General features: G+C 35.9%; 1 protein-coding gene across 3 annotated transcripts; it reads right to left on the bottom strand.

Annotated features, from left to right (window-relative positions):
- Positions 1-1,606: 1,606 nt before the first annotated feature.
- TRMT1L (tRNA methyltransferase 1 like) lies at positions 1,607-25,178 on the bottom strand. 3 transcript variants are annotated; one of them, XM_054587654.1, is made up of 16 exons: positions 24,697-25,178; positions 23,187-23,330; positions 20,906-21,013; positions 19,309-19,422; positions 18,633-18,697; positions 18,034-18,163; positions 15,524-15,647; positions 14,683-14,762; positions 11,351-11,600; positions 10,752-10,964; positions 9,065-9,255; positions 5,406-5,484; positions 4,643-4,809; positions 3,928-3,990; positions 2,188-2,314; positions 1,609-2,087 (listed from the first exon to the last, which is right to left on the bottom strand). In XM_054587654.1, the coding sequence occupies exons 1-16, from the start codon at positions 24,932-24,934 to the stop codon at positions 1,835-1,837; spliced, it is 2,346 nt and encodes a 781-aa protein (XP_054443629.1). In that variant the 5' UTR covers positions 24,935-25,178; the 3' UTR covers positions 1,609-1,834. The 3 variants fall into 3 exon arrangements, with proteins under 3 accessions (XP_054443631.1, XP_054443629.1, XP_054443630.1); XM_054587656.1 differs by lacking the exon at positions 23,187-23,330 and having other exon boundaries at positions 1,607-2,087; XM_054587655.1 differs by lacking the exon at positions 3,928-3,990.
- Between the last annotated feature and the right edge of the window lie 67 nt (positions 25,179-25,245).

Below are 25,245 nucleotides of genomic sequence, written 5' to 3'. Positions count from 1 at the left end.
AGTATTAACACAAGCAACTGGCAGAGTCAACACACTGTTTCCTGAAGAACTGGTTTCTTGTGCTTACCAAATTTTAATGGAGAGATTCAGCTGATTTCATGTTCCAAGTTACTGTTGTTACGCAAACAAGGTGCTACTGTAGAATTGGATGAATTTTATTTTTTTAAAGATTTTATTTTTTGAGAGGGGAAGGGAGGGAAATATCAGTGTGTGAGAGAAACACGATCAGTTGCCTTTCACCTGCCCCCAGTTGGGGACTTGACCAGCAACCCAGGCATGTTCCCCGACTGGGAATCGAACCAGCGACCTTTTTGTTTGCAGGCCAGCACTCAATCCACTGAGCCACTCCAGCCAGGGCGAATTAGTTGTAATTTTAAAAGTATTTCCTCATTAGGTTGATATAGTACTACAGTTCCAAACTACTTCCTTCCAAGCTTTCTTCAAACTTTCTGCCTGTATTTAGTTAATACAGATAAACATTTTAAATAACAGTAATTTCTATATATCAAATTAGGTTCCTGGCATAAAGCTAAACATTGTCATTGATCAAAATATGTCATGCTGATAAGCATTTAGCAAAATTTGAGACTGATATTCAACATATACTAAATCAGGTGGTCCAAGTACTGGTTTGCCTTTGTATTTACAGTAATTTTTAACTATACAAAGTAACTTGCTTTCGTATTCATTTGTGAGTTCAATTTTAATTGGCAAGAATTATAGTTTATTATGGTCATAATAGAAATGAACTTGCACTTCACATATTCCTTTATTTTACAAAATGGATGATTCCATTAATTGAAGAAATTCATCCTAGGACTATGCTGTAATAATACAAAGATTTTTTTTTTTACCTCTTCTAAATTAATAACTTATGTTGATGTAAGTGACCCTTCCTGGGTTTTTATGTCATTGGAGTGCTTTTTCTTATGCAGCGTATTTAAAACCTTCAGTTATAACCCCCCTTCCATCTCCTAAGCTTAATTCTTGTAAAGTTCCTCTAACAAATACTTCAGGGTAAATATAGATTAAATCCTTGAGACAGAAATCTAAACTTTATACTAAATCCTTTCATTGAAACTTACACTCAACTGAAGCAGGAATAGTTTTCACTGATGAAAACACGATTTTTGTTTCAATTTTCCTAACTATGGTAGCCTGGGCTACATGTACAAAAAAATTAGCACATACAAACCCCCAAAACAGACAGACCCTACACACTAAAATTAAAAAAAAAAAAAATCCCCCAAACAAAAAAAATCTTCCTAAGTTCATGAGGTGGCAACCAAACAGGTAAATATTGTATGTGTATTAACTGAGGTGCCTGAGATCACCCAGTTCTAGCTTTTGAGAATTAAAAGATCAGTGTGGGTAGAAGTATGGTTTCTTAAAATCAGGAACGTATTTTAACTTTTTAATTGTGAAGTATATTAGTGACCTGAAAGGACATTGTTCTTCCTATTCTATTCAGTGTCAGTGTAAGCAGACTTGTCATTATGAATAGTCAATAATGGCTTCCACAACATCTGTAAAATTCCAAACACGGTACATGTGAAAATTTTCTGAGTTATTAAACCGTATGATCTCAGTCATAAACTTGGCTTCACATGAAATGTTTTCATTACAATTTTAAGTTTTCTTTAAAATAAGAAAAACTTGGCAAAAAATAGCTCCCAAACCAGTTAAGTGAGAAACTGCTAATTTTCTGAATGAAAACACGTTTTTATTTTAGTTTTACACCACTGACTTGAAAGAATAAAAAAAGAACTACAGTTGGTGTAGAGAACTCTTAGGCCAGCCATACAGACATCTGGGAAGAAACTCTTCTCTACGTTTACCATCTTCTGCAGCTGCTGGCTTCTGCTTTGTCATTCACTGCCGGTTCCACCCTGTCAGCGACTGTATCCTCTGATGCTGACTGGACATGGCCCTCTGACTGTCCTCCGGTGTAGGTGGGGGTGCTGTACTTCAAGAGGATAGACTTAAACTGCATTAAAGGTGCATCTGTACGAACACCCATGGGGTCAAAATGAGTTCGGCTTACTCGAAAGCCTGCTTGAGAAAGATAGCACAGAAACTTTTTTAACCTGTAGCAAGGAAAGAAAAAAAAAAAAAAGGTATTTTTATTTAAGTCACAATGTCATTAAAATACAAAATATACATGTTGCCATTCACTGGCTCTCTTACTTCGGCATATTCATCCCTTTAATGCTGTGTCTGTGGATGTTGTAATAAAAGGGAGGATGTTCAGTACTGACATCAGTCTTTTGCTTCTTGGATAAATTAGTGATTGTTTCACTACCTTTTCTTTTTCCTGAAACACACACACACAAAGTTAGCATTATCTTAAAAATTGCAAACCCAAGTATTTTTAAAAATATCTTATTTTTAAAAAGGTTTTAATTTAGAGTGGGGTAGGGAGGGAGAAAGGAGGGAAAGAAACATCAATGTGTGATTGCCTCTTCAACAGCCCCTATTGGAGATCTCGCCCACAACCCAGGCATGTGCCCTGACTGGGAATCGAACTGGTGACCCTTTGGTTCACAGTCGGGTGCTCAATCCACAGAGCCACACCAGCCAGGGCCCAAGTACTTTCATAACTATATGCTATCTCCAGTATAAGTCCTCCAACACACCATTTCAACCTATCCAATCTTAATTCTTAGAGACCTCATTGTAAGAATAAGATATTCCTGTTTTCACTATGCTTTATTGATGCAATTTTAGTATTATTTGCTGAGTCAGAACTTAACTTTCTACCTTCTTCAATCTCAAGTCATAACTATTTTCATAAAGCTATCGATGAATTCTGGGCCAATCACCTGACAGACTTCATTACTGTCAATGCTATACTACTCTGTTAAGTTTTGTCATTTTTTCTTTTATTGTTTGATGTATGTAGGTCTTTAATGTATGTAAATCTTTTCTTCCCAGATTATATTCTAAATTCCTGGGGATAAGGTCCTTCCATTTGTATAGCTGTACTCTCTACTGAATGCCAACATTTGACAAATAGTTAGTCTTCAGTGGATCTTAAACCTGGCCCAGGTTACGCAACAAACACCACAGAGAAGTAGAATGATTACTCTTAAATCTAATGCCCATTACAGTATACCATACTGCCTTTTTCTTAACCTCTGACAGAGAAATTAAGTAGGATAAATGGTTTTAAAGTGATTCAATGTTAGCATATTAGCTGAAGATGCCAAATGAACATGACTGTTAGAGCATATAGCAGTTATTACACCACACGCTATTAATAGGAGTTGAAGTTTTCTTGTCTTTGAAAAGCAACATTAAGTGTTGACCAACTAATACAAGATTAGAGCTTGTAATTATAATCCTCTGCTCTTTCAGCCTTAACACTGTGTTCTTCCTTTTACCTGTATTTGAGACACATTTAGAATCCAAAGCTGTCTCTTAAGAAACAAAACCACAGACATTAACGCACTGACATTATAAATCTTAAAAGCCTTTTACTGTGAATTTGCAATGCCTAATACAGTCATGTTTTAAAATCTCAAACTGTAAGAAAGGCCATATAATAAATTCTTATGGCTAGAGAATAGGTTTTCTGGTTAATCTATGGAATTGCTATATATCATGTGTTGATGGGAAGTTTAAAATAATAAAATTTAATTTTAACTCATAGAATTTGAGCTTATTTTGGTTCACATGGTTCTTCAAGATTTTATAGTTCTTTCAAAAGGGTTATCGTATACTAAAAATGTGAATAGAGTACATATAAATAGAAATTTTGAACTGTGCAAATTCCAGATAAACAAATTTTACAATAATTATGTGGTCAGTATAATGATAAAAATGCCATTTGAAATAGGCTACCAAGGAAATTCCTACTGTTTTGCTATCTGCCTTCTTGCACTGATACGTACATATGTACATATACGCACACATATACCTACATACCTTGTGCAATGTAATTATCTGTTGTGGTATCATCTGTAGTTTTAATAAATACACCACATTCTTCTAAAATGAAAACAAATGAAAAATATTTTATAGAATGCTATTAACTAACAATTCAAAGTTTAAATAAAAGCTCACTAAATTACATCCACACTGCTTTTATGAATATTTGATAGATTCTGTGGCAAAACAGGGCAAGAATTACATTGTTAACTCTACAACAGTTGCTGCTTACAATGACTAAGGAGAAATGCTAGGATGTCTAAAAGGCTCACCCTTAGGTCAGTGGCCAGACAAAAACTACAAAAGAGAAAAACAAACAAAAAAACCCCTTGGTTTTAGTGAGTGGTAAGTGTAAATCTTAGTTTCTGTGTCTCAGTGGATATTACCAAAAATTCTGGCGACTCTACTCTCAGAATTTCGTAACGGTTCTCTTTCAAGAAAGCAGATATAGGGTAATAAAACCACGACTAACTTTTAGTACTTTTAATCTATTAAAATTAAAAAATATATATATGCTTTTATCTTAATAAAATTATTTCAGGCCCTAAATATAAACCTGAAAAAAATTATGCAATTAAAAATAAAAATTAATAACCAGATTATGCACTCAGGGGGGATTTAAAGCACAATACTCATACTGCTTTTGATTAAAACATCAAGTAAAGTATTTTGTCAATCAATCGTAAACTAGTAAACCATTCAAATTAGGTACCTTGCTTGTTGAGATTTGAAGGTGAATGAACTGAAAACTGACTTTGAGGAGTACACTCTGACTCAAAGATTAATGTCTTGATTAGGGGCTGAATGTCATCTAAACCATGGTGAAGAGATTCAAAGAGCATTCTTTTTAGAAATCCAGTATTGAAGAGGGAACTTGACCTAAAAACAAAACAAAAATACCCAAGAAAATATAGAGACTTGGGTTTGGAAGACATGTTCAGTATCGTAAAAAATAAGTTTCCATAATTTAACCACAACTAAGATATATAATTAATTATATGATAAAGTACTGAAATTAAAAATTCATGATTTAATTTAAAATTATTATTTCTCCATTCCTTTTTATCCTGTCAGTTCTTTAAACTAGTGAGATTAGTCAAGGAAATTTCTTTCTTTTTTTTAAAGATGCTATTTATTTATTTTTAGAGAGGGGAAGGGAGGGAGAAAGAGAGGGAAAGAAACATTGGCCTGTGACCCAGGCATGCGCCCTGGTTGGGAACTGAACCCTTGACCTTTCGGTGTGCAGGCCAGTGCTTCAATCTACTGAGTCACACCAGCCAGGGCTGGTCAAGGTAATTTCATTCACAGTTAACAAGAAGTTATTGAACCCGCATTAGATGCAGAGCCCTGTGTTACACAGAGGTGTGGAGGATACACCAAGGTATAAAATACAATGTTAAAAATCATCTAAAGTCAGCAACCAAACCAATGCATAAATCAATTCTGAATATACTGTTAGGCTTCGGCACACCTACCATAGAGGCCCAAGTTCTATCGCTGTCTTTCCAGGCATGCTCCCGTGACAGTTACAGGGCAGCTGTCTGTATGGGTTTTCTGTGAAAGGAGAGAAATCAAAGCAGACCTGACAGTGTGCATAGCAGTAACTGTTATATTAATAATAATTTGCAGCGTCTATATATTGAGAATCTACTATGTGCCAGGTACTATGCTAAGTATTTTTATAAAATTTCAATTATGCAGACCAGAGGATTAAAGCTGGAGGAGGATTATAGAAATCCATGTCAAACAGCTTATAAGAGGCCTTTACTAACGTTTAGTTACTACATGTAAACAATTTAAGCAGGAGAAAATCTTATAAAGTCCACAGGTACCCATATTTTAAGATAACTGGGATGTAATTTATATACAATAAGATGTACACATCTTATATAAGAAGGTTGATGAATTTTGACAATCTCTATGCACATGTAACTGCCATGCCATCGAAATATACTTCTCATATATTAACTCTTACGCTATTTGGAAGAAAATAGATTACTTTGTTTCCTAGACCTGATTCATAATCAGTCCCCAAAATGTACGCTAGAGACATCCCATTCGGTTTAAAGAGCAGTAAGGCCTGACAGAACTGGGAAACTGGGGAGGTGGTTAGTTTCCAGAAGGTCCAGAATAGCCACTTTAAATCAGACTTGGTATCCAGCTAATTTCCCCCAGGCCATTCCTGGGTGGATCAGTTATCTGCTATTGTGCTATGTATAATGTGCTCTATTTTGCCCAAATTTTGAGGGAAAAATAAGGATGTGCCTTGTACATGGGTATAATGATTACATACCATGTGTATAATAATCCCATGTATAATGTGCACAAAAACATGGGGGCGCATTATACATGGCAAAATATGGTAATCTCTTAGAATGCCCAGATCTGACGAAATCAGTCCTAGATGTACCCAGGGCTGTGGTGGGAGGGACACTGGCCTATAGCTTCTTGCTATCCATCACCATTACTCAATGCAATTAAGTGGCATAATACACAGCGTGAGATCTTATTTTAGATTTACTTAAAAGGTCTCTGTCACTGTTTTTCTAGGTCTACTTTTCAGTATTATTAACTCTGAGTGATCATGATCTAAAATGATCATGTCACATGGAAGAAGGAAAATTACATTAATATTCAGGAACACAAGACTAGAAGAACTTCTACAAGGCACTCGAAGAAACTCTTTAAACTCTTTCAGTACAAAGGCCATGAAATGGTGAGCTCTGAACATGCATGAAATCAAGAAGTATTTTCTCCATGAACTCTCTTGACTAAACTACATTTAACCAACTAAGAGATGATTAGAGAATTACAACACAAAGACTGATGATGAACACTGAACATATTTAACATAGGTTATACTGGCAAAACTATAAATGGTACACATTCTAATAACACAAATGGTATAATAAACAAAGATTAGGGAGGCCGATTACCTCATATGATACCAAGAAGCCAAAATATTATTTAACCAATAAATCCAAATTACAGAAATATGTTTACTACTACAAAAGTAAACATTAAGATATCAAATAACGATAGAACAGATAAACCAGTATCTAATGTAGTCAAGTAAAAAAGCAGAAAGGACAAATACTAAAAATTTAAAAAATGACACTAAAACCACAGAAACCAAGGAAATTAAAAGGGAACATTAGACACCGCCTGGCTCAACTCTGTGTAATTAGAAAAGCTAGGTTAATGGTGCTAAACCTTCAGTGAACACGATGCTAGTTGGACTGTTCCCAAGCATTGAAAACACAGGGGGGAAAGTTCCAAATTCTTTTTGAAGGGAGTTTAAACTGATTCCAAAACCCAACTTTGAAAAGGAAAACTACGCAATAAGTATTGAAACAAAAATCCTTAAAAACATTAGCAAATAGAATCTATATTGAGAAGACTTCCTGACAAAAGTTTTATCCTAGAAGGTTGGAATGGTTCAATATTGGGAAATTTTATTATAACTAATCAAATTAATAGCTCTAGGGAGAAATACCACATAATTTCCACAAATGCTGAAAAAACACGGCAAAATTCAACATCTAAACAAAATACAGTAAAATAGGAAATGAAAGATACCACGGTAAGTGATGAGTATCTCAGACTCACGCCAGAATCAGCACCAAAGGAAGCTAAGGAAGGAAGAGGGCATGATGCCCCCAACCCCACTATCAACACTGCAGCAGAAGCACAAATGGAAAGCATACTAGGTTCTTAGGAAGCTTCAAAACCAAAACAATGTTCTCCTTTATTTATTACGGTCTATTTATTTACTTTTTTTGCTATTTAAAAAAGAAGACCCAGTATCAGGAACACTCTGAAAATAGAATTAAACAAACTGATTTTAGAGAGACAAAGCAGGAAAATCATTAATTTGTTGTTCACTTATTTATGCACTCACTTTTTTTTTAAAGATTTTATTTGCTTTTAGAGAGAGGAGAAGGGAGGGAGAAAGAGAGAGAAATCTTGCATGTCCTCATCTGGAGCACTGGCCTACAAGCAGGAATGTGCTGACTGGGAATTGAAATGGAGACTTCTCGGTTCACAGGTGGGCGCTCAATCCACTGAGTCATCAGCCAGGGCTACTGGTTGATTCTTGCATATGTCCTGACCGGGGATTGAACCCTCAACCTTGGCATATTGGGATGATACTTTAACTGAGATACTCAGCCAGAGCCTGAAAATAAGAGCTTTGAGGAGGGACTGCATTAACAGTTATTAACACTAAAAATCTGTATGCAAAAGAGTGTGGTAGAGATGTGTAAATAACCATCAAACCACTGGAATAGAACAGAACATTCAGAAACAAACTCAAATACATGGGACTTCAAGAATGAGATGGTATTCTCAAGTCACTGGTAAAGAGGTGGATTATTCAATAAAATGTAACCTACTTTGTATAGAAAGATTATTCTAACTAACTATAAATAAAACCCAGAGTACATAAAAGTTCTCTTAATTTCAAATGGCAACAATGAAAAACTATCAAAGATTAAAGAAATAGATCTGTAAACACAAGTGACAAAATGAGACTATTTGCAACTCATATCACAAGGTTTAAAGTCTAATATATACAGAGTTCTTAGAAACCCATATTAAAAAATGCCAAGAACCTAACAAAACAATGGGCAACTGCTTCAATATCCTAGAAAAGCAAAAATAAAAACAGCTTTATGAAGGCATAAGCAACACATTTTTCCCTTGGTTTCCAGGCCTGGCATATAGTAGAAGCTCAGTAAATGTCTATTGAATGAATTTTATAACTGACAGATGTATATTCAGCCAGAAATATTAAAGTTATTTTATAAAATTAATGATTTGAAAGAATCTAGACAAAGGTAATCTGACTTATGTTCCTAAAATTAGTGACAGTGGAAATGAAGTTATTTCAAGATGTTTCGGTGACGGAGGGCAGGACTAGTGAGCGTGAACTGCACAGCACGAGTCAAAAGCTTTCATAAACTCACAGGGGTGTCTTTTCTGTTGATGAAAGGAAATCCAGTAAGGGAAATAAAATTAGCACTGTCATCTTTAAAATCAAAGGACAGTATGTATAGTTAGGGATGTGATAAAGGTTTATTTATTGGAGGATTATACATAAACACAATACATAGTCAAAAGAAACTTGAATTACCTTCTACCATATTACCATCCTTCTGAAAAATTCTCTCTTCACACCACTGGCAATGGATAAGATATTGAATCTTTTTGGCTGTTTCATCTGCAGAAGTAGGCCCCCTCAAAACTCTCACAACAACCAAGACAAAATGTTCCAGAGCCACTGCAAACAGTACTTCTATGCCTTTGTTACATCGAGCTGCAGCTCTGCAAAAAAAAAAATTTATTTTGTGTGCTTATTTTTTTTTTGTTTGACGTTATACTGACAACACTAGCCTGAACAGTAAACTATGGGTAGATAAAGGGAAAGTAAGGAAAATTCAGTTCTTAGTAGCAGTGCTTTTAAAAGATCTTTACTATAACTTTCGCACAAATTGAGACACAGGGCACGAAGGATGCTTGGCCAGGGTCTTCAGGAACGAGACGCTTTCCCTCATGATAGCCTCTCAGTAGGACTCTGTTCTCTGGCTTTCGATGTCACCTTCTTTCTCGACAGCACCACCACCTTTCTTCCTCTTTATCTGTTTTTTAAAAAGCTTCTTCCACACTAAACTTAACTCACATGCATGAACTTGAATTTGTTAGTATTATAAGCATTTTTTTAAGTTTGTTTATTTTTTCAAATACATTTGTCTCTGCCTTCCCCCCACCACTTTCCCTTGCTCCTTCCCTCCTTCCCTCCCTCCCTCAACTCTTCCCCTTTGGTTTTGTCCATGAGTCCTTGCTATATGTTCCTTGACTTTCCCCTCTATAAGCATTTTTAAGTAGATCCCTGGCATGTACTGCACATCAGGGTTTTCAATTAATTAGGAATAACCCTTAAGGTCTCTGAAGTCTAATAATCTATTTCTGCTGAGGTAGAAAATCCAATCTAAATGCTATGAGACTAGCGTTATGGGAGCTGGCTGATCACCCACTGTCTGTACTTTCAATGTCCATTTATATTATTATATTATGCTTCTAGCATAATATCTGAATAAAAGGGGCTCAAACTTCCTTTCTTCAATTGTTTAGAAATCCTGATAGAACTTTTTTTAATATATAAGATCATTTTGCAGAATCAAGTTAATAAGCCATCATTTTACTTTATTTTATATGTATTTATTATTTATTGATTTTCAAGAGAGAGAGAGAGAGAGAGAGGAAGTGACGGAGAGAGAGAAATATTGATTTGTCGTTCTACTTATTTATGCATTCATTGGTTGATTCTAGTAATGTGCCCTGACTGGGGATTGAACCCGAAATCTTGGCATAATGGGATGATGCTCTAACCAACTGAGCTATCTAGCCAGGGCAGGCCATCATTTTATAAATTATTTGTTTACATAAAGAAGATTAGATGAAATGAACATAAAATAATGACTTTCTAAATCTAAAGACAATCTTTGCTTTTCCTTTTCATTATGCTATCCTCTCATCTACCTAGCTTGTTGAACTAATTGATTTAAAATTAACTTTCATTTTTATTTTTTCTTACATTATTTTAATAACATTTTTAATTGGAGAGTGAACTATTTTAGGCACAAGCTTTCAAATCAAATTCTAAAAGATACAGTATAAGATTACCAAACAAATCAAGATTACAGATATGGAATACAGAATTTATATTTTGTGCGTATTTTAAAAAATTAGACAAGCACTTCTTGGATCTGTTTCTATCATATACCCAAACATTAGTAGGTGCTCTGTTGGCAATTTGGTACCTTGCCAGTGCAGCCACAACGATTCTGGCTGCTAGTTCCTTGTAATATTCAGTTCGGACAATGTTGCAGCCGTAGTGACGCCGGGCAACATGCTGTGCTTTGGCATATAATGAACTGATGTCTGTAGAAGTCACTGATACTATGCCGAGGTTTCTTATATTTCTGAATGCAGAATCAAGGTAGTTCACCGATGTTCCAAAAGGGTCTAGGTGTCTAGGATCAGAGAGAACATAGATTTAAAATCATACTTGTAACCAAAATTCTACAATTGATATTATTTCTAGCAATAAAATTCCATTAATTCAAAAGTACAAATCCTATTGAAATAGATAATTCTGCTTTAAAAGTAATAAAAGGATTATATGACATGTTACATATGCAAATATTAGGCTGAGAGGAAGAGTGTCAGGCCTGGGCACTCCATTTCCAACGCTGGAATATGCTTACTGCGTTCTTTAGGCCAATGCTGACAACAAAAACTGTATTAACTGAGATAAATAAAAAACAACAACAAACTGTTTTAATTTTTAACTCTCCCCATTCCCCAAGAAAAACCCAGGCCCGTTTAGAAAGTGACACAGCATGTTTTTTCTACTTACATGAAATCGAAAGATCTCAAGTGCATCAATACATTGGCATCCATTTTGGTCACCTGAATGTTACCAAGCTTTTCCTCTCCTTCTTCAAGAATTTCATCCCTCTCTTCTTTCTCCTCACTGTCCACTACCACTTTTAACTTGTTTAAATGGCAGTTTTCCTGAATCAAGGTCACAGAGTTTTCATTCAAGTCATTAATTGTAACCTTCACTGCATTTCCAAGATGTTTTGCCCATTGTAATCCCATTATCCCTTAGGAGAAATGGGAAGGAAAATGTTTTTAAATTGTTAAATTTAAAATTTAAAAATTTTAATAATTAAAAAATAAAAATAGCATAATATAGAATATGATTCTATAAATAACAGAGAAATTGTTTCAACATTTTAATATTTCCCTAAGTAATTCTTTTCTCCTTTCTCACTACAAAGCCTGTGAAGAAAAGTTATCACACAAAAAAAGGTTTCTGGAACTTCATTACTATTTCTTACAAAACTTTTCTATGATTCCTGTTTAAACAATATCTCTAGTAACAAAAACACGCATGAAAAATTAAATCTCACTGGAAAGGTAATTGTATAGTAAAGATAGTAGATTAATCACTTATATAGTATGAAGGCTAAAAGACAAAAGTTATAAGAATGACTATAATAATTAGTTAAGTGTTATACAAGATAAAAGATGTAAAATATAATATCAAAAACAAAAACTGGATTGGGGGAACAGCAATAATGTTGAGCTTTACAATAGAATCAAACTTGAGTTGCTATTAATTTAAAATAGATTATCACAGATAAAGCTTCACTGCTAACCACAAAGCAAAATCCTATAGTAAATATACAGAAGATAAAGGAATATAAGCATGCCACAAAAGAAAGTCATCAAACCACAAAGGAAGAGAGCAAGAGATGATGAAAGTAACAAAGAGGAACTACGAAAATAACTAGAAAACAATTTTAAAATGGTGGTAAGTACAAGTCTATCAATAATTACTTTAAATGTAAATGGACTAAATTCTCCAATCAAAAGACACAGAGTGGCTGAATGAATAAAAAAAGCAAAACAAGCTCCATCTATATGCTGCCTACTAGAGATTCACTTTAGATATAAGGATAGACACAGACTGAAAGTGAAGGGATGAAAAAAAGATATTCCATGCAAATGGAAACCAAAAAAAAAGATGGGAGCAGCCATAGTTTTATCAGACAAAATAGACTTTAAAACAAAGACTGTAATAGGGGACAAAGAAGGGCATTACATAATCATAAAGAAGTCAATCCAACAAAAAGAACATTTGTAAACATTCATGCATACAGTATAGGATCACCTAAATATATAGAGAGAGCAAATATTAACAGACCTAAAGGGAGAAACAACAATACAATAATAGGAAATCGTAATACCCCACATATTCAATGTATCAATGGATAGACCATCCACACACATGATCAGTAGGAAAACATGGGTCTAAAGTGACACGCTAGACCAGATGGACTTCAGTCTATCCAAAAGCAACCGAATACTTATTCTTCTCAAGTGTAAATAGAACAGTTTCCAACATATATCACAGTTTAGGCTACAAAATGAGTCTTAATAAATTTAAGAGGACTGAAATCATATCAAGAAACTTTTCTGGCCACAATAGTCAGAAAATTGTATGAAGAAAAGTGGACAATTCACCAATATGTGTAGATTAAACAATGTGCTACTAAAAAACCAATGGGTCAAAGAGAAAATCAGAAGAGAAATAAAAAAATACCTTGAGACAAATGAAAATGGAAATGTCATGTATCAAAATTTAGAGGATACAACAAAGGCAGTTCTAAGTGATAAATGCCTACCTCAAGAAACCAAAAAAAAAAAAAAAAGTCTCAACCTAACTTTATACTTTAAGGAACTAAAAAAGGAACAAAGCCCAGAGTTAGTAGAGAAAAAGATGTAAGAAAGATAAGAGCAAAACTAAAATAGAGAACTAAAGAAAGAGACTAAAAAGGAAAAAGAGGAAACAAAGTCAGAAATGAAAGAGGGTAAGTTATAACTGATACCAAAGAAATTAGACAACCAGGAAAAAATGAGTACATTTTTAGAAACACCCAAACTACCAACACTAAATCAGAAAGAAACAGAAATCTGAACAGACCAGTTACTAGTTAAGGAATTGAATCAGTAAAAAAAAATCCAGTAAAAGTATAGGACCAGACAGCTTCATTGGTGAATTCAACCAAACATTCCAAAAAAAAATTAATACCAATCCTTAAACTTTTAGAAAAAATAGAACAGGAAGGAACTGTTCCCAATTCATTTTATGAAGCCAGCATTACCCTGATGCCAAAATCAGACACAGACACCACAAGGAGAGAAAATTATAGGCCAATATTCCTGAGGAACATAGATGCAAAAATTCTCAACAAAGTATTAGCCAAATGAATTCAACAATATGTTAAAAGGATCATGCACCATGATCAAGTGGGATTTATTCCAAGGATGTGAGGCTGGTTCAACATCCAAAAATCAGCTAACAAATAAAGGACAATCAGTTTACAAATAAAGGATAAATATCATGGTCACCTCACTAGATGCAGAAAAAGCATTTCACAAAATTTGCCATCCATTTAAGGTAAAACTCTTAACAAAACAAGTATAGAGGGAATGTACATCAACATAACAAAGGCCATTTAGAATAACTCCACAGTTAACATCGTGCCTAATGGAGAAAAGTTGAAAGCTCTTCCTCTGAGACAGGAGCAAGACAAGGACTGCCACTCAAATAATTATCAAATTCCCACACATGATAGGAATGTAGATAGAAAAAAGACTCAGTAGACATATTAAACAACTGAGAGTCTTTGGATTCTGATTTCGTAAAAAGAAAACTGGGATAGTTGGACACATCTAAACATTTAAGGATATTAAAGAATTGTTCATAATTTTTTTAGGTATAATACTGGTATCAAAGTCCTTGTCTTTTAGAGATCTAACTGAAATGTTGACAGATGAGATGACATTATCCGTGATTTGTTTCAAACTGATGGGTTGGAGGGTGGGGACATGAGGTCTGAGATACGTACATGGGATAGTTATATCCCATGAGCATGAGCTGGTAATTTGTGGAGTGAGGATACAAAGGGATTCATTTATTATGATTTCCACTTTTTTATATATTAGAAATTTTTCCACAATAAAAACAAATTTACCTTGGATCTCCAATGTTTTATATTAAAATAAAATTTTACATTAATATATTAAAATGTTCTATGATATCCACATATATTTTCTAAGAAAAAAATACAGTATAAATGTGATAAAGTTGGGTTCCAAACAAGCTTCATTACTTACCAGTGGCTCCAAAGGCATCTAGGCACTCCAAAGGTTTTCGTTCCTCAGCCAGAGCAGCCAAAGTACAGAATATTAGCTGCCTAGAAGAAAGTGTAATAATCTGAAATAATTTTACTCTACCATGGCTTCATCATTATAGATTTTATTTAAGAATAGTGAGGGAAAATAAAGAACGGTGAGAAGTGGTGTTCCTATTTGAAAACAGGCCTAATAACATTACTATTGAATAGTACAAGAACTAGAAATTTGTGAAATTAAACTATGAATCTAATTGGGTTCTCTTAATAAGCATTCATTATGACTAATGATTTTATAAGCAAATTTTATAAATAAAACCTGCCCACAAAAGCACTGTTCATTAATTATATAAAGTTAGGTCTACTTTACTCTCTGAGGAAGAAATTGGTCTGAGGAAACACTAAAAATAGATCATTTTCATTCTGGACCTTGTTTTAAACTTCAATACATGAGAACAGCAATTTTTAACCTTTTTCATCTCATGGCACACATAACCTAATTACTAAAATTCTGTGGCACGTCAAAAAATATATTTTTCCAACGTGACCAAAAAAAAAAAAAAAAAAAAAAGATTTTGATTCACTCGTACCAGATGGCAATTGTTGTACAGGCTGCTGTCATTTTTTTATCTGACCATCTAAGGGAAGAGAGGTCAGTGTCCTGCCTAACTAGTCAGGTGTTGCGTGTTTGAAACATTCCTGTGGCCCACCCGTGTGTCAGGGCACACAGGTTGAAAACTGCTGCAACAGAACATAAAGATTAAGAACGGGTACATTTGTAACGATTTAAAACATCCCATCACCCTTTTCTCAATTGAGCTTACCGATTTAGTTTCATTTTGGGGTTAAAATAGGAATCTGTTTTCTGAGGTATGGAATAGTTAGGACCAACTTGTACATCTGTGTCTGCCTCTTTCAAAATTTCATTAGGTGGTTTAGCAGCAGAAGCTAAGATGGAAACAAATTTCCAGTTAAATAAGAAATAATTTTAAATATCCAAAACAATACACATTTAAAAAATTACTTTCCTTTATAATAATGCGTTAATGTAGTTAGTTGTGTAGGTGTTAAAAACTGATCTATTCAGCACTGTCTCTGGAAAAAGTACTTAGTGAATTAAAGTTCATCATTTAAAATCATAACTGCCTAGCATGTCAGTACATCCATACATGATACCTAGTTAAGGACAATCAACCTGAAGACAGACAAAAGCAGAAAAAGAACAAACAACCTAAGTTAGTGCAGAATCCTAAAATACCTTTATTGCTCATTGAACACTGTATTATGTTTATATAGGTTGTCTGCTAAATATGTGTTATTATAGGATAATGGTTAGAAAAGTAGTATCTCTGTATGATTACACTTCATTAGCCAGCATAGATGATGATGAACCACTATTTTTCCTGAACTTGTTAGATTTCAAAACACTTTCTCATAATTATGATTTAAATCACAAATTATATTCAAACAGATATGAAGTAATGGGAAAAAAGATTCTACATTTAATATACATTAGAATCATTTAGCTCTAAGCCCAAATGCCATACTGATGTATTTATGTATGTATGTTTTGCATATTTAAGAAATGAGACATATATAACGTGTGGGGAAAAATAACTGAGATGATATCACTATCAGAATGTTAACCAAATGGCAACCATATTTCTCTTTGTCACTAGGCCAAATAATAGTAACTTTTCCTAGTGCTGTGTATATACTCTTTCTTTTATGCCCACCAAAGTGGCATAGCAAGATCACATATCTCACAAGATCATATACCTCACAAGGTCAGCCCTTCTCAAACCAGATTCTGTGAGAAAATTAAGCTCTATAGAAAATTATTTCAGTGACTTTTTTGAATTCTTAAAAGAAAGGAATGTAGTACCATTCTAGATGGATAGAAAAAAAATTAATTCATTATATACAGTTGATGCGGTAGGTCATGAGGGCTTAATTCTTAAGAAGGGCTGCCTCAGTAATGACTACCAATAACTTGATTCCACTCTGGATAATCAATGGTCTTTATGTCATTTTTCCTCCTCTTTCTAGTGTGTTTCAACAATAAGTATAACACAGTTATTTGTACAGGAGCCATCATTAGTAATACGACCCTATAATCTTTGATTACGATACCTATATTTACTTGAACATCAGTTGCTTTTTTCTACCCACGTATTGAATACATCACTTATTGAATATATCTGTTAACTTAGGACAAAGAAATGTTGTTGGGAGCTGTTGGGAACTGTCCCACCTGGTTTCAGGGACCATAGCTTTGCTGACAGGCGAGAGGGCCCCATGGCTGGAGCTGAGCAAGGGGAACCTGGGAAAATAGGCCACTGAGGAGACAAAACCTGTCCCCCTGGCAGGGGCGCAGCCCCTGCCTCCCTAACATCACCCTGCTTGGCCTTGGAGGATGGCTGGTTAGTCAATGATGGGTAAGACCCCTCGATGGCAGGGGCAACCTAAGACAGGCACAGTCACATAGGGGCCATCAGGGAAGGACTTGGGGGACATGGAGAAGGGGCAAAAGACCTTCACCCCCTGGCTTTGTCATGGCTGGAGTCCTCATTCTATGGCTGGAGTCCTCATTCTACCTGAAAGAAGTCTCCTTATCTCTTGGCTGCTCTATTCCACCCATCTGGCTCAGGCTTGAAACAACACTAGAGGCAAGTACAACCCTAAACTGGATTGGGCTGTTCCCCCGCAGGGGGGTCGGGGGGGGGGAAATTGGGCCTGGGAAAGGAATGCATTAAATCCTATGAAACTTACTTTGCTAAGAAAGCCCTCAAGTTATGAGTACTGATGTTTGGGGTTGAGCATAGAATGTGATGTTTCCCAGGTTTCAGGCCGAATGGACGCCACCCTGTCTACCAGACCCTGACCTGAGGCAAATCTCTGTGTTCCTTCAGTTGTTACTTGTGATCTCTATTTGTTTTCTGTAAACATAGCCTTTTGACATTGACTGATGAGCTTTGCATCCATGCTGTATACCCCTGCGCATATGTTCTCAATAAAAGCCATTTCAAGAAAAGGACTCCAGGCATTCTCCATGAGAGAGAATCACCACCCTCTTTTCCTGGCAGACCTAGAAGTGTCTGGAATGGCTTATTTTATTTTCTTCCTTCATCTGCGGCAACCCGGGGGACTCTGCGCAGGATGCCCCCCTCAGGGAGCCTCACAGAAAGAAAAGAAAACCTGAAGTAATGAAGTAGTAATTAACTAAGTGACTTAGTTAACTCACTCCCTTTATCTCCCTGATGTCTAAAAAGAATAACTGGACCATTGTTTAAGGATTTACTTATTAATGTGTTAGTGAGATTGCTCAACTTACCAGCAATATACCTGGATTTAGTCTCCCCTTTATTCATATGGCGCCTAACATGTCCTAGCATATCAGTCCTTCTGGTGATTGTTGCTGAACAAATGATACAATGATAATGGGCACCCATTTTACTGGATATCTGTCAAAAAGTTTTTAAATAAGTTACTAAGGCAATGAAATAGAAGTTTAAGTTTGCAAATTTACATATCTTAGTGTGTCTTCGGTTTAATGATGAGAATGAATCAACACATACCAAGATACTTACTAAATCAGAAATTGAAGGCTTTCCCTCCATGATCAAAATATATTTTAAAGGAAGAAATTACTTTCTATTTAAATTCTCCATTCTAAAATTAGTGAATAAGTTAATTTTACTTTTGAACACAGACAGCAATTTATCTGACAGAAATGAAAATTATAAAAACAATTCAATACATCAACTCTTTTTTTCATGCATTTCATATTTTCTTAATATGATAATCTGAAAGCACTCAGTTACAAAATCTTAAAGTACACCTCATTGCTGAATATGAACATTTTAAAGTAAGTAAAAACTGCACTTTCTTTAAAGAGGTCTAAATTTAAAAATAAATTTAACATCTGATTACCTGTTCTCCAATAATATTTGGTTTCACCGGTCGACAAGCTAAGTGACAGATGCACATTCTATAGCCTACAATAAAGAATGGTTGGTCATCATATCGCTGCTTATTAAATACTCAATTTTCATTAAAAATTATTAGCAAACTTCATAAGAATAACTGGGATAATTATTTGTAATGTCATAATTTATTTAAATGAGATTGCCTTAATTTACCTGTTATATATGGTATAGTATAAAAACAAATATAGGAAATCCAGGTTTGAATACTGGTTTTGCCAAGACCATCTTGAGTTATCTTGGATTAGCCACTGAGCTTCTTTAGAACTCAATTTTATCGTCTATTCACTGCCATCTTGACTTTTCCTTAGGCTTCATCTTCTTTGCCTTGTTACACTTGCTATTACAGACTCTTCATTTATGACACTGTTCAAAATGTGAGCCCCCAGGGCCAAGCAGAGTAGGCAGGACCAAACAGATGTTTAATAAACGTTTGCCAAACTAAACTATTGTGCCTTATATTGCCTAGAGAGCAATAGTAATCAACACATTAAAAGAGGGGTATGAATACCTCATAGTTTTAAACTTAAAATACTTCATTAAGTTCACAATTAAATTCCAAAACTTATATCAAATTTTGAATTTCATTTGCAGCACTTTTTAGCAAGCACAAAAATACTAACCTTCGAATTCAACTGAGACTTTCCAGTGTAAATTTTGAAGGTGCCTACGGAGCTTGTGGCTATTACAAGCTCTGAATTTTTCCTTAGGGCACAATGGACAAGCTTGTTTGTTTCCTGATAAAGAAAAAAGAACCAATGAAGCACAGACTATACTAGCTATTAGTGCTAGATTCAGCAATAAAAAAAGTAACAAGGGGTTCCCTCCCCACTCCTCTTCTTAGATGTCTTCTCTAACTTTAGGAAGTCAGACCCTGTCTCAGCAGGTAATTGAAAGTAATTGTTTTTTAGCACAGGGGCAGTGCTTTTTACCCTAAAGCTACCCGCTCAGAGGCTAGCTGCTATCCTTGTTGCCACTGGGAACAGAAAGGACGAGGAAGTGATAATCTAATATATCCCTTCAGCCAAAATGCCTGGCAGCGAGTGACTCTGTACTTTGGACAGGGGAAAAGGCAGCAGTTGTCACATTCCCAAGAGGGACAGGAGTTAGGCAGAGAGCATAAGTACTCTGACAATAAATATGTGGAGTTAGAAGAGTGGAAGAAGAAACCCAAAGCAGTAGAAGGAACTTAATAATTAATTGTTATTCTGAGACTGGAGGCATGATTACAAACACTGTATCCTATTACTGAGTTTGTAAAGTCTTCCTTTATTTGCATATTCTTGAAAAGATTCTGGGTCATCAAAATAGTCTTATTTAATCAGAAATGTATCACAAATAAAAACTTTGATAGGGTACAAAAGAATTAAAAGTTTAAATTCAGATTTAAAGCCAATACAAATATATAGAAATAATCAACTCACTTAATAAACTTTAGTCCAAGAAATACCTTTCCTATATAGCACACTGCAAGTACAGACACAATTTATTTTACTACTCAGCCTACTTCACCTTGGCTGGGTGGCTCGGTTGGTTGGAGCATCACCCCATACACCAAAAAGTTGCAGGTTCTATTCCTGGGTCAGAGCATATTCCTACGTTGTGGGTTTGATCCCCAGTTGTGGGGTGTATGGGAAACAAACCATTGATGGTTCTCTCATATCAATGTTTCTCTCACTCCTTTCCTCTCTCACTAAACTTAATAAACATATCCTCGGATGAGGGTTAAAGAAAAAGTCATTCTACTTCAAAAACCCACGAGGTGACCTTAAGGATGGAATCCAAGCACAAAGGATGGCAAATCAGGAGAGCAGCGTGGGGCATGGACAGTGTTGGAGAACTCTCGTCCCAGCCCTGAGCTGCCTACCTTGGTACTTATTTTACATGAGAGACTAGAAGCCTCCGTATTATTTAATGCAATGTTTGGTGTTTTTTTTGGAATTTCTCTTATTCATAGCCAAATGCAATTTTTAACTCAGAGAATACATATATCCTTATCTATCCATGAGATAGTGATTTCCTTGAGGAGTTGTGAAATAACTAATTCCCATAGCACCTTTGCAAATAGATGATTATCAGTTTCCTGCATAAAAATTATTTATCGGTATTACCCCTCTACCTCAATAGAATATACAAGTCTATTCCTAGCAAACTTTTCATGAGTTGAAAGGTGACAAACCATTAGAAATTAAAGGGAAAAAAAACCCAACATGGAAATACCTGCATCAAGTTTATCTGAGTTCAATGAACTAGCAGAGGCAAAATCTTCAGATTCAAAAGCTAACTTCTCTAGATCAGCAAGCTGCCTTTGAATTGAGATGTGTCTCTCTGAAAGGAAAATTTAAGAAATAGACAATTACGCTTTAACAACCTATATTCCAGTTCCCTTTTTACTTACCACTCTACATGGAGTTTTAGTTTTATTTTCCGTAGCCTGACACCCTGATACCTCAATGGGGAATACTGCTAGAATTTAGTTTATAAAAGGACAAGTGTGCCTCAGAATGCAGAGTTGGGGGAAAAAACTTCATTTGTGTCAACTCACAGCTTTAAAGTTTATCTAGTTATTCAATATAACCCTACAAAAAAACAGTTTCTGTTCCATACAAAACACTGAAGAAATGTAAGCCACGTCCCTATTTTCTAAGAACTTTCCATCGGGTAGAAGAGATTGAACTACTAACTACAACACAATGCAGAATGAAATGAATACTGGGGGTAAATATAATGTGGGCATACAGAGGAAAGGGTAATTAATTCCAGCAAGTGCCTCCTGAGAATGTCTTCACTGAAGAAGAGGCATTTGACTGAGACTTAAGGAGTGAGTAGAATTCAATTAAGTAGAGAATCGGTGTTGGGCCTTATAAACTTAAATAACTTTATGAATGAAGGCATGTGGTATTTAAAAAAAAAAAAAAAAGTCTACCTCTCTCCCACCCCTGGCTGGCTAGAGTTGGTAGAAAAATATGCAGCCAAAATGTAGTAGAGACCAAAAAAGGCATAACTTTTATGCAAGTTAGTTTGGCCTTTATTTTGAGACAATCTTAGGTCTTTCACAGGTTTTTGAGGAAGTGAATGATGTGACTGGAATGTTTCAGAAGGGTGTCTCTGCGTGTAGTACCAAGAATCAATAGTTGAGGTGAGAAATGGAAAGGTACAGGAGAATAGAATGTAAAAAAAAAAAAAAAAAAGAAAAGCAGCAAAGAACTTGGGATGTGGATGTAAACTAAGGGTGAAGAGTAAATTCAAGAATGATTCTAAGATTTTGAGTTCGTATGGTTGAGAATAATGGTGCCATTAACTAATGAAGGAAGAAGAAAACACTTCCGGCAGAAAGGAAGAGGAAAGAAATAAAGGGAATTTGGTTCTTGACATAGTATGTTTGATGTACTACTGGTATTTATGTAGTAAAGTCTAGTAGGCGGTTGAATTGTTTCTGGAGCTTAGACAGGATTCTGAATAGATATAAATCAGTCTCAGGAACACATTTTCAGGTTTCTCAAATATTACATAAACTTCAAATGACATACTCCTAAATTTTGGAAAAGAAAGAGTATTTACAAAGTGGGAGCCTGAACACATAAGACTAGGAGACAACTGTTAGGAAAAGATCCCCAATGAGACAGGAGATGATGGGATAAACCATAAGACTCTCTACTATTCATTACATGATTAGGTTACAAAATTTAGAACCTTCAGCCTTTTAAATTTTCTTCTTGACACTCTTAACTGTCCTCTCTAATGCAGCTTTGAGCTTCACTCCCAGTTCCTTTGTTTACCCTTTTGCATAATATGTATCATTGTTTGTCTCCCCCATCAATAAGCAGTAAGAAGGTAGGAGCTGGGTCTTATTTATCTTTGTAATGGCTATGCAGTAACTTGCACACAACAGGCACTACAGTTTGTTAATTTTTTAAAAATCATTCATCTTTTTGGATGCAGTAGCACAATGAGTCTATAATTTTGGAAACCAATTCAGTACAATCAGCCATCCTCAAATTTATTAAAATACAAATTTTACCCTATTTTTACATGAGAAAAACACAGAACACGTTGTTGGTTAGCTTGGGTATTGTTCAAAGGAATTGAGATGTAATTCCTATAAAAAGGCAACATTTTTCTCCCATTTTAATTGCTAGGTCAGATAATTCAGACAATGAATCCATGTACACAAACCAAACTAATTCGTAATCATAAAGGTTTTTGGCTTCCATGCTTCAAAAGTCTGTATATATGACACAAGATATATAGTACTATATAATGATGTGCTTTTTGAAATCATTCTAACTACTAAGTAGTACAAAATAAGAGAAAAGGCCCTGGTAAATTAGAAAACGAAAAATCCTGTGGTCCACTACTGAAGAACACTTCCAAAGATTCATGACATGCTCATGTATATTTCTGAAATCACTCTCTGGTTCAAGATAGTAGATATCAGGCAATCTGTACTTCAATCTATTGGACCTTTTTGCAACACACTAATAATCCAGAACAGACAAACCTTTTATTAAATCAGATGAGTCCAGCATTTTAGGAGGTTCGTTTACAACTTTTGTCACTTTGTCCTCAATTTTCAATTCTATTTCAGATATGCCATCTTCATCTTGCTTACTTATGACTGATTTCAAAGGACTAATTAGACCAGCTAGAAATAATTTTTAAAATGTAATTAATATATATTTCTAATGCATTTCAGATTTCTCAATTGTTACATATTCATCCCAGTAGTTAATTTCCAGGTTTCTCAAACATTGCATTCTTCAAGCTACATTTTGTAAATTTTAGAACACATGAATAAATCTTCCCAAATATTCTTGATGGTGAGGAGGCAGAGAAAACATGCATCCCCTAAAGCTGCTAAATCACATCTGATGAACGTAAGCAGAAGTGAGGTAGGGAGAATAACTTCCTCAGGAGAGTGGACTCTCTCTACCCACCCAGTAGTTGTGGGTGAAGAAACCACCGGCCTTATTTTGCACTTGCTAACTCTCACCTTGTAAGAGGAAGGCCTACCTGACTTTTTCTTTTCTATGATCAGCCTTACTCTTAAATCTACTCCAACAATTATACCTTGTTTTAAAATTGCAAAATCATTCTACTAGACTATTACTATCCAAGTGTTTTATAACAGTAAACGCACGACTGGCCTAGAAGTAGGAAACATAATGAATTAAGATATTTTTGCATAATATAGAAGGAGCATGAGAGTCAATTTATGGATCGTGAAATATTTTTAAACTTTCTTAGACCTTACATTTAAAATAATGTTCAGAAGATTCGTAAGAAAATGTTATTCATTAATCTTTTAAAGTCCTTTATGGTCCAACAAATCACCATTTAGAAAGCATGCAAGCACATTCAGAAGCACAAACAATAATATAGGCTATTAGTTTTCAACAGTTGACTTGATGGAATGAAGTACAAAACTCAATTGGTATTTATGTTCGAGGGAAGACATGCATAATTTGGTCGACTATTATTAAACTACTCATCACCCTCAAATGCTTTTTGGAAGTAAGCTTTTATAGAAAGTGAAATAATTAGAAAAACCCATCTTTTTGTGTATGTCGAAGCATACAAGCCAGTTGACAGCAATGATTTCTAAATCTTGGCAGCTAGGACCTCCTACAGTAAACACGCGTTGCCTCGGTTACTGTCACATTTTTAAAGGACTTGGTGGGAAGCTGAGGGAAGCTACCAGATTAGGTATAACTTCCTGTGTGTGTAGCCGGGGCGGGGGGAGGGGGAAACCTTTAATGAAGAGGCCATCAAACTCATTTTGCAGCTCCCTGGCCTCCACATAACCTTCATCGTGATGTCCTCGAGGTTTATGGACCCTACTTCTCCCATTCTGTGCCCGTCTGCCGCGCTACACTGGTCCCTCCTTCCTCCCCCATTCCCCTAAACCTGCCTTTCCCCATAAAAACAATCCCACTGATGAAGGGCCTCCCCAGTAAGACGCACTTTCTCGCTTTCCCTGCAGCAGAAAGATCTGGACCTCCTGCACTTACTGCTTTCAGCCTCGTCAGGGGCAGAGGCTAGGGACGGGGACAGGGCCGGAGCCTGAGCCAGGGCAGGGGCTGGGGCTGGAGCCGAGGCCGGAGTCGGAGCCGAATCTGGAGTCGGAGCCGAGTCCGGGGCCGGAGCTGGGACCCGAGCCGAATCCGGGGCCGAGATCGGGGCCTGGGCCTGGGCCACCTCCTCCTCTTTCTCCAGGGGTAGCAGCTCCTCCTCCGCCATATTCTCCATAGTTACCGCCTCCGTGCCAGACCCGCCCGGGGACCAGGAGGGGCTTACGGCGGGGTCACAGAACTGGCGTGAATGCCCAGAGGGCTGGATCCAAGGAGTGGGAAAGCAAGTGGGTAGGGCGAGATGCGTGCAACGGACAAAAGATGAAGAATCAGTGACCAAAGTCTGTCAGCAGAAAAATTAAAGGCCAGAGGCACCGATTTGCGATCCGACCCGCTTCCTTTTTCCCGAGGCGTTACGACGCCACCACAGACTGCGCAGAAGCGAAGTGGGGACGGCGACCAATGAGGTAAGAGAGTTTTGTTTCCACA

This window comes from Pteronotus mesoamericanus, unplaced genomic scaffold (genome assembly GCF_021234165.1).
Source record: "Pteronotus mesoamericanus isolate MK-2021 breed Mesoamerican mustached bat unplaced genomic scaffold, CSHL_Meso_final scaffold_1186, whole genome shotgun sequence".
Taxonomy (NCBI): Eukaryota; Metazoa; Chordata; class Mammalia; order Chiroptera; family Mormoopidae; genus Pteronotus; species Pteronotus mesoamericanus.
Note: the sequence above shows the minus strand (reverse complement) of the source record. Positions and strands in the feature narration are given on the sequence as shown.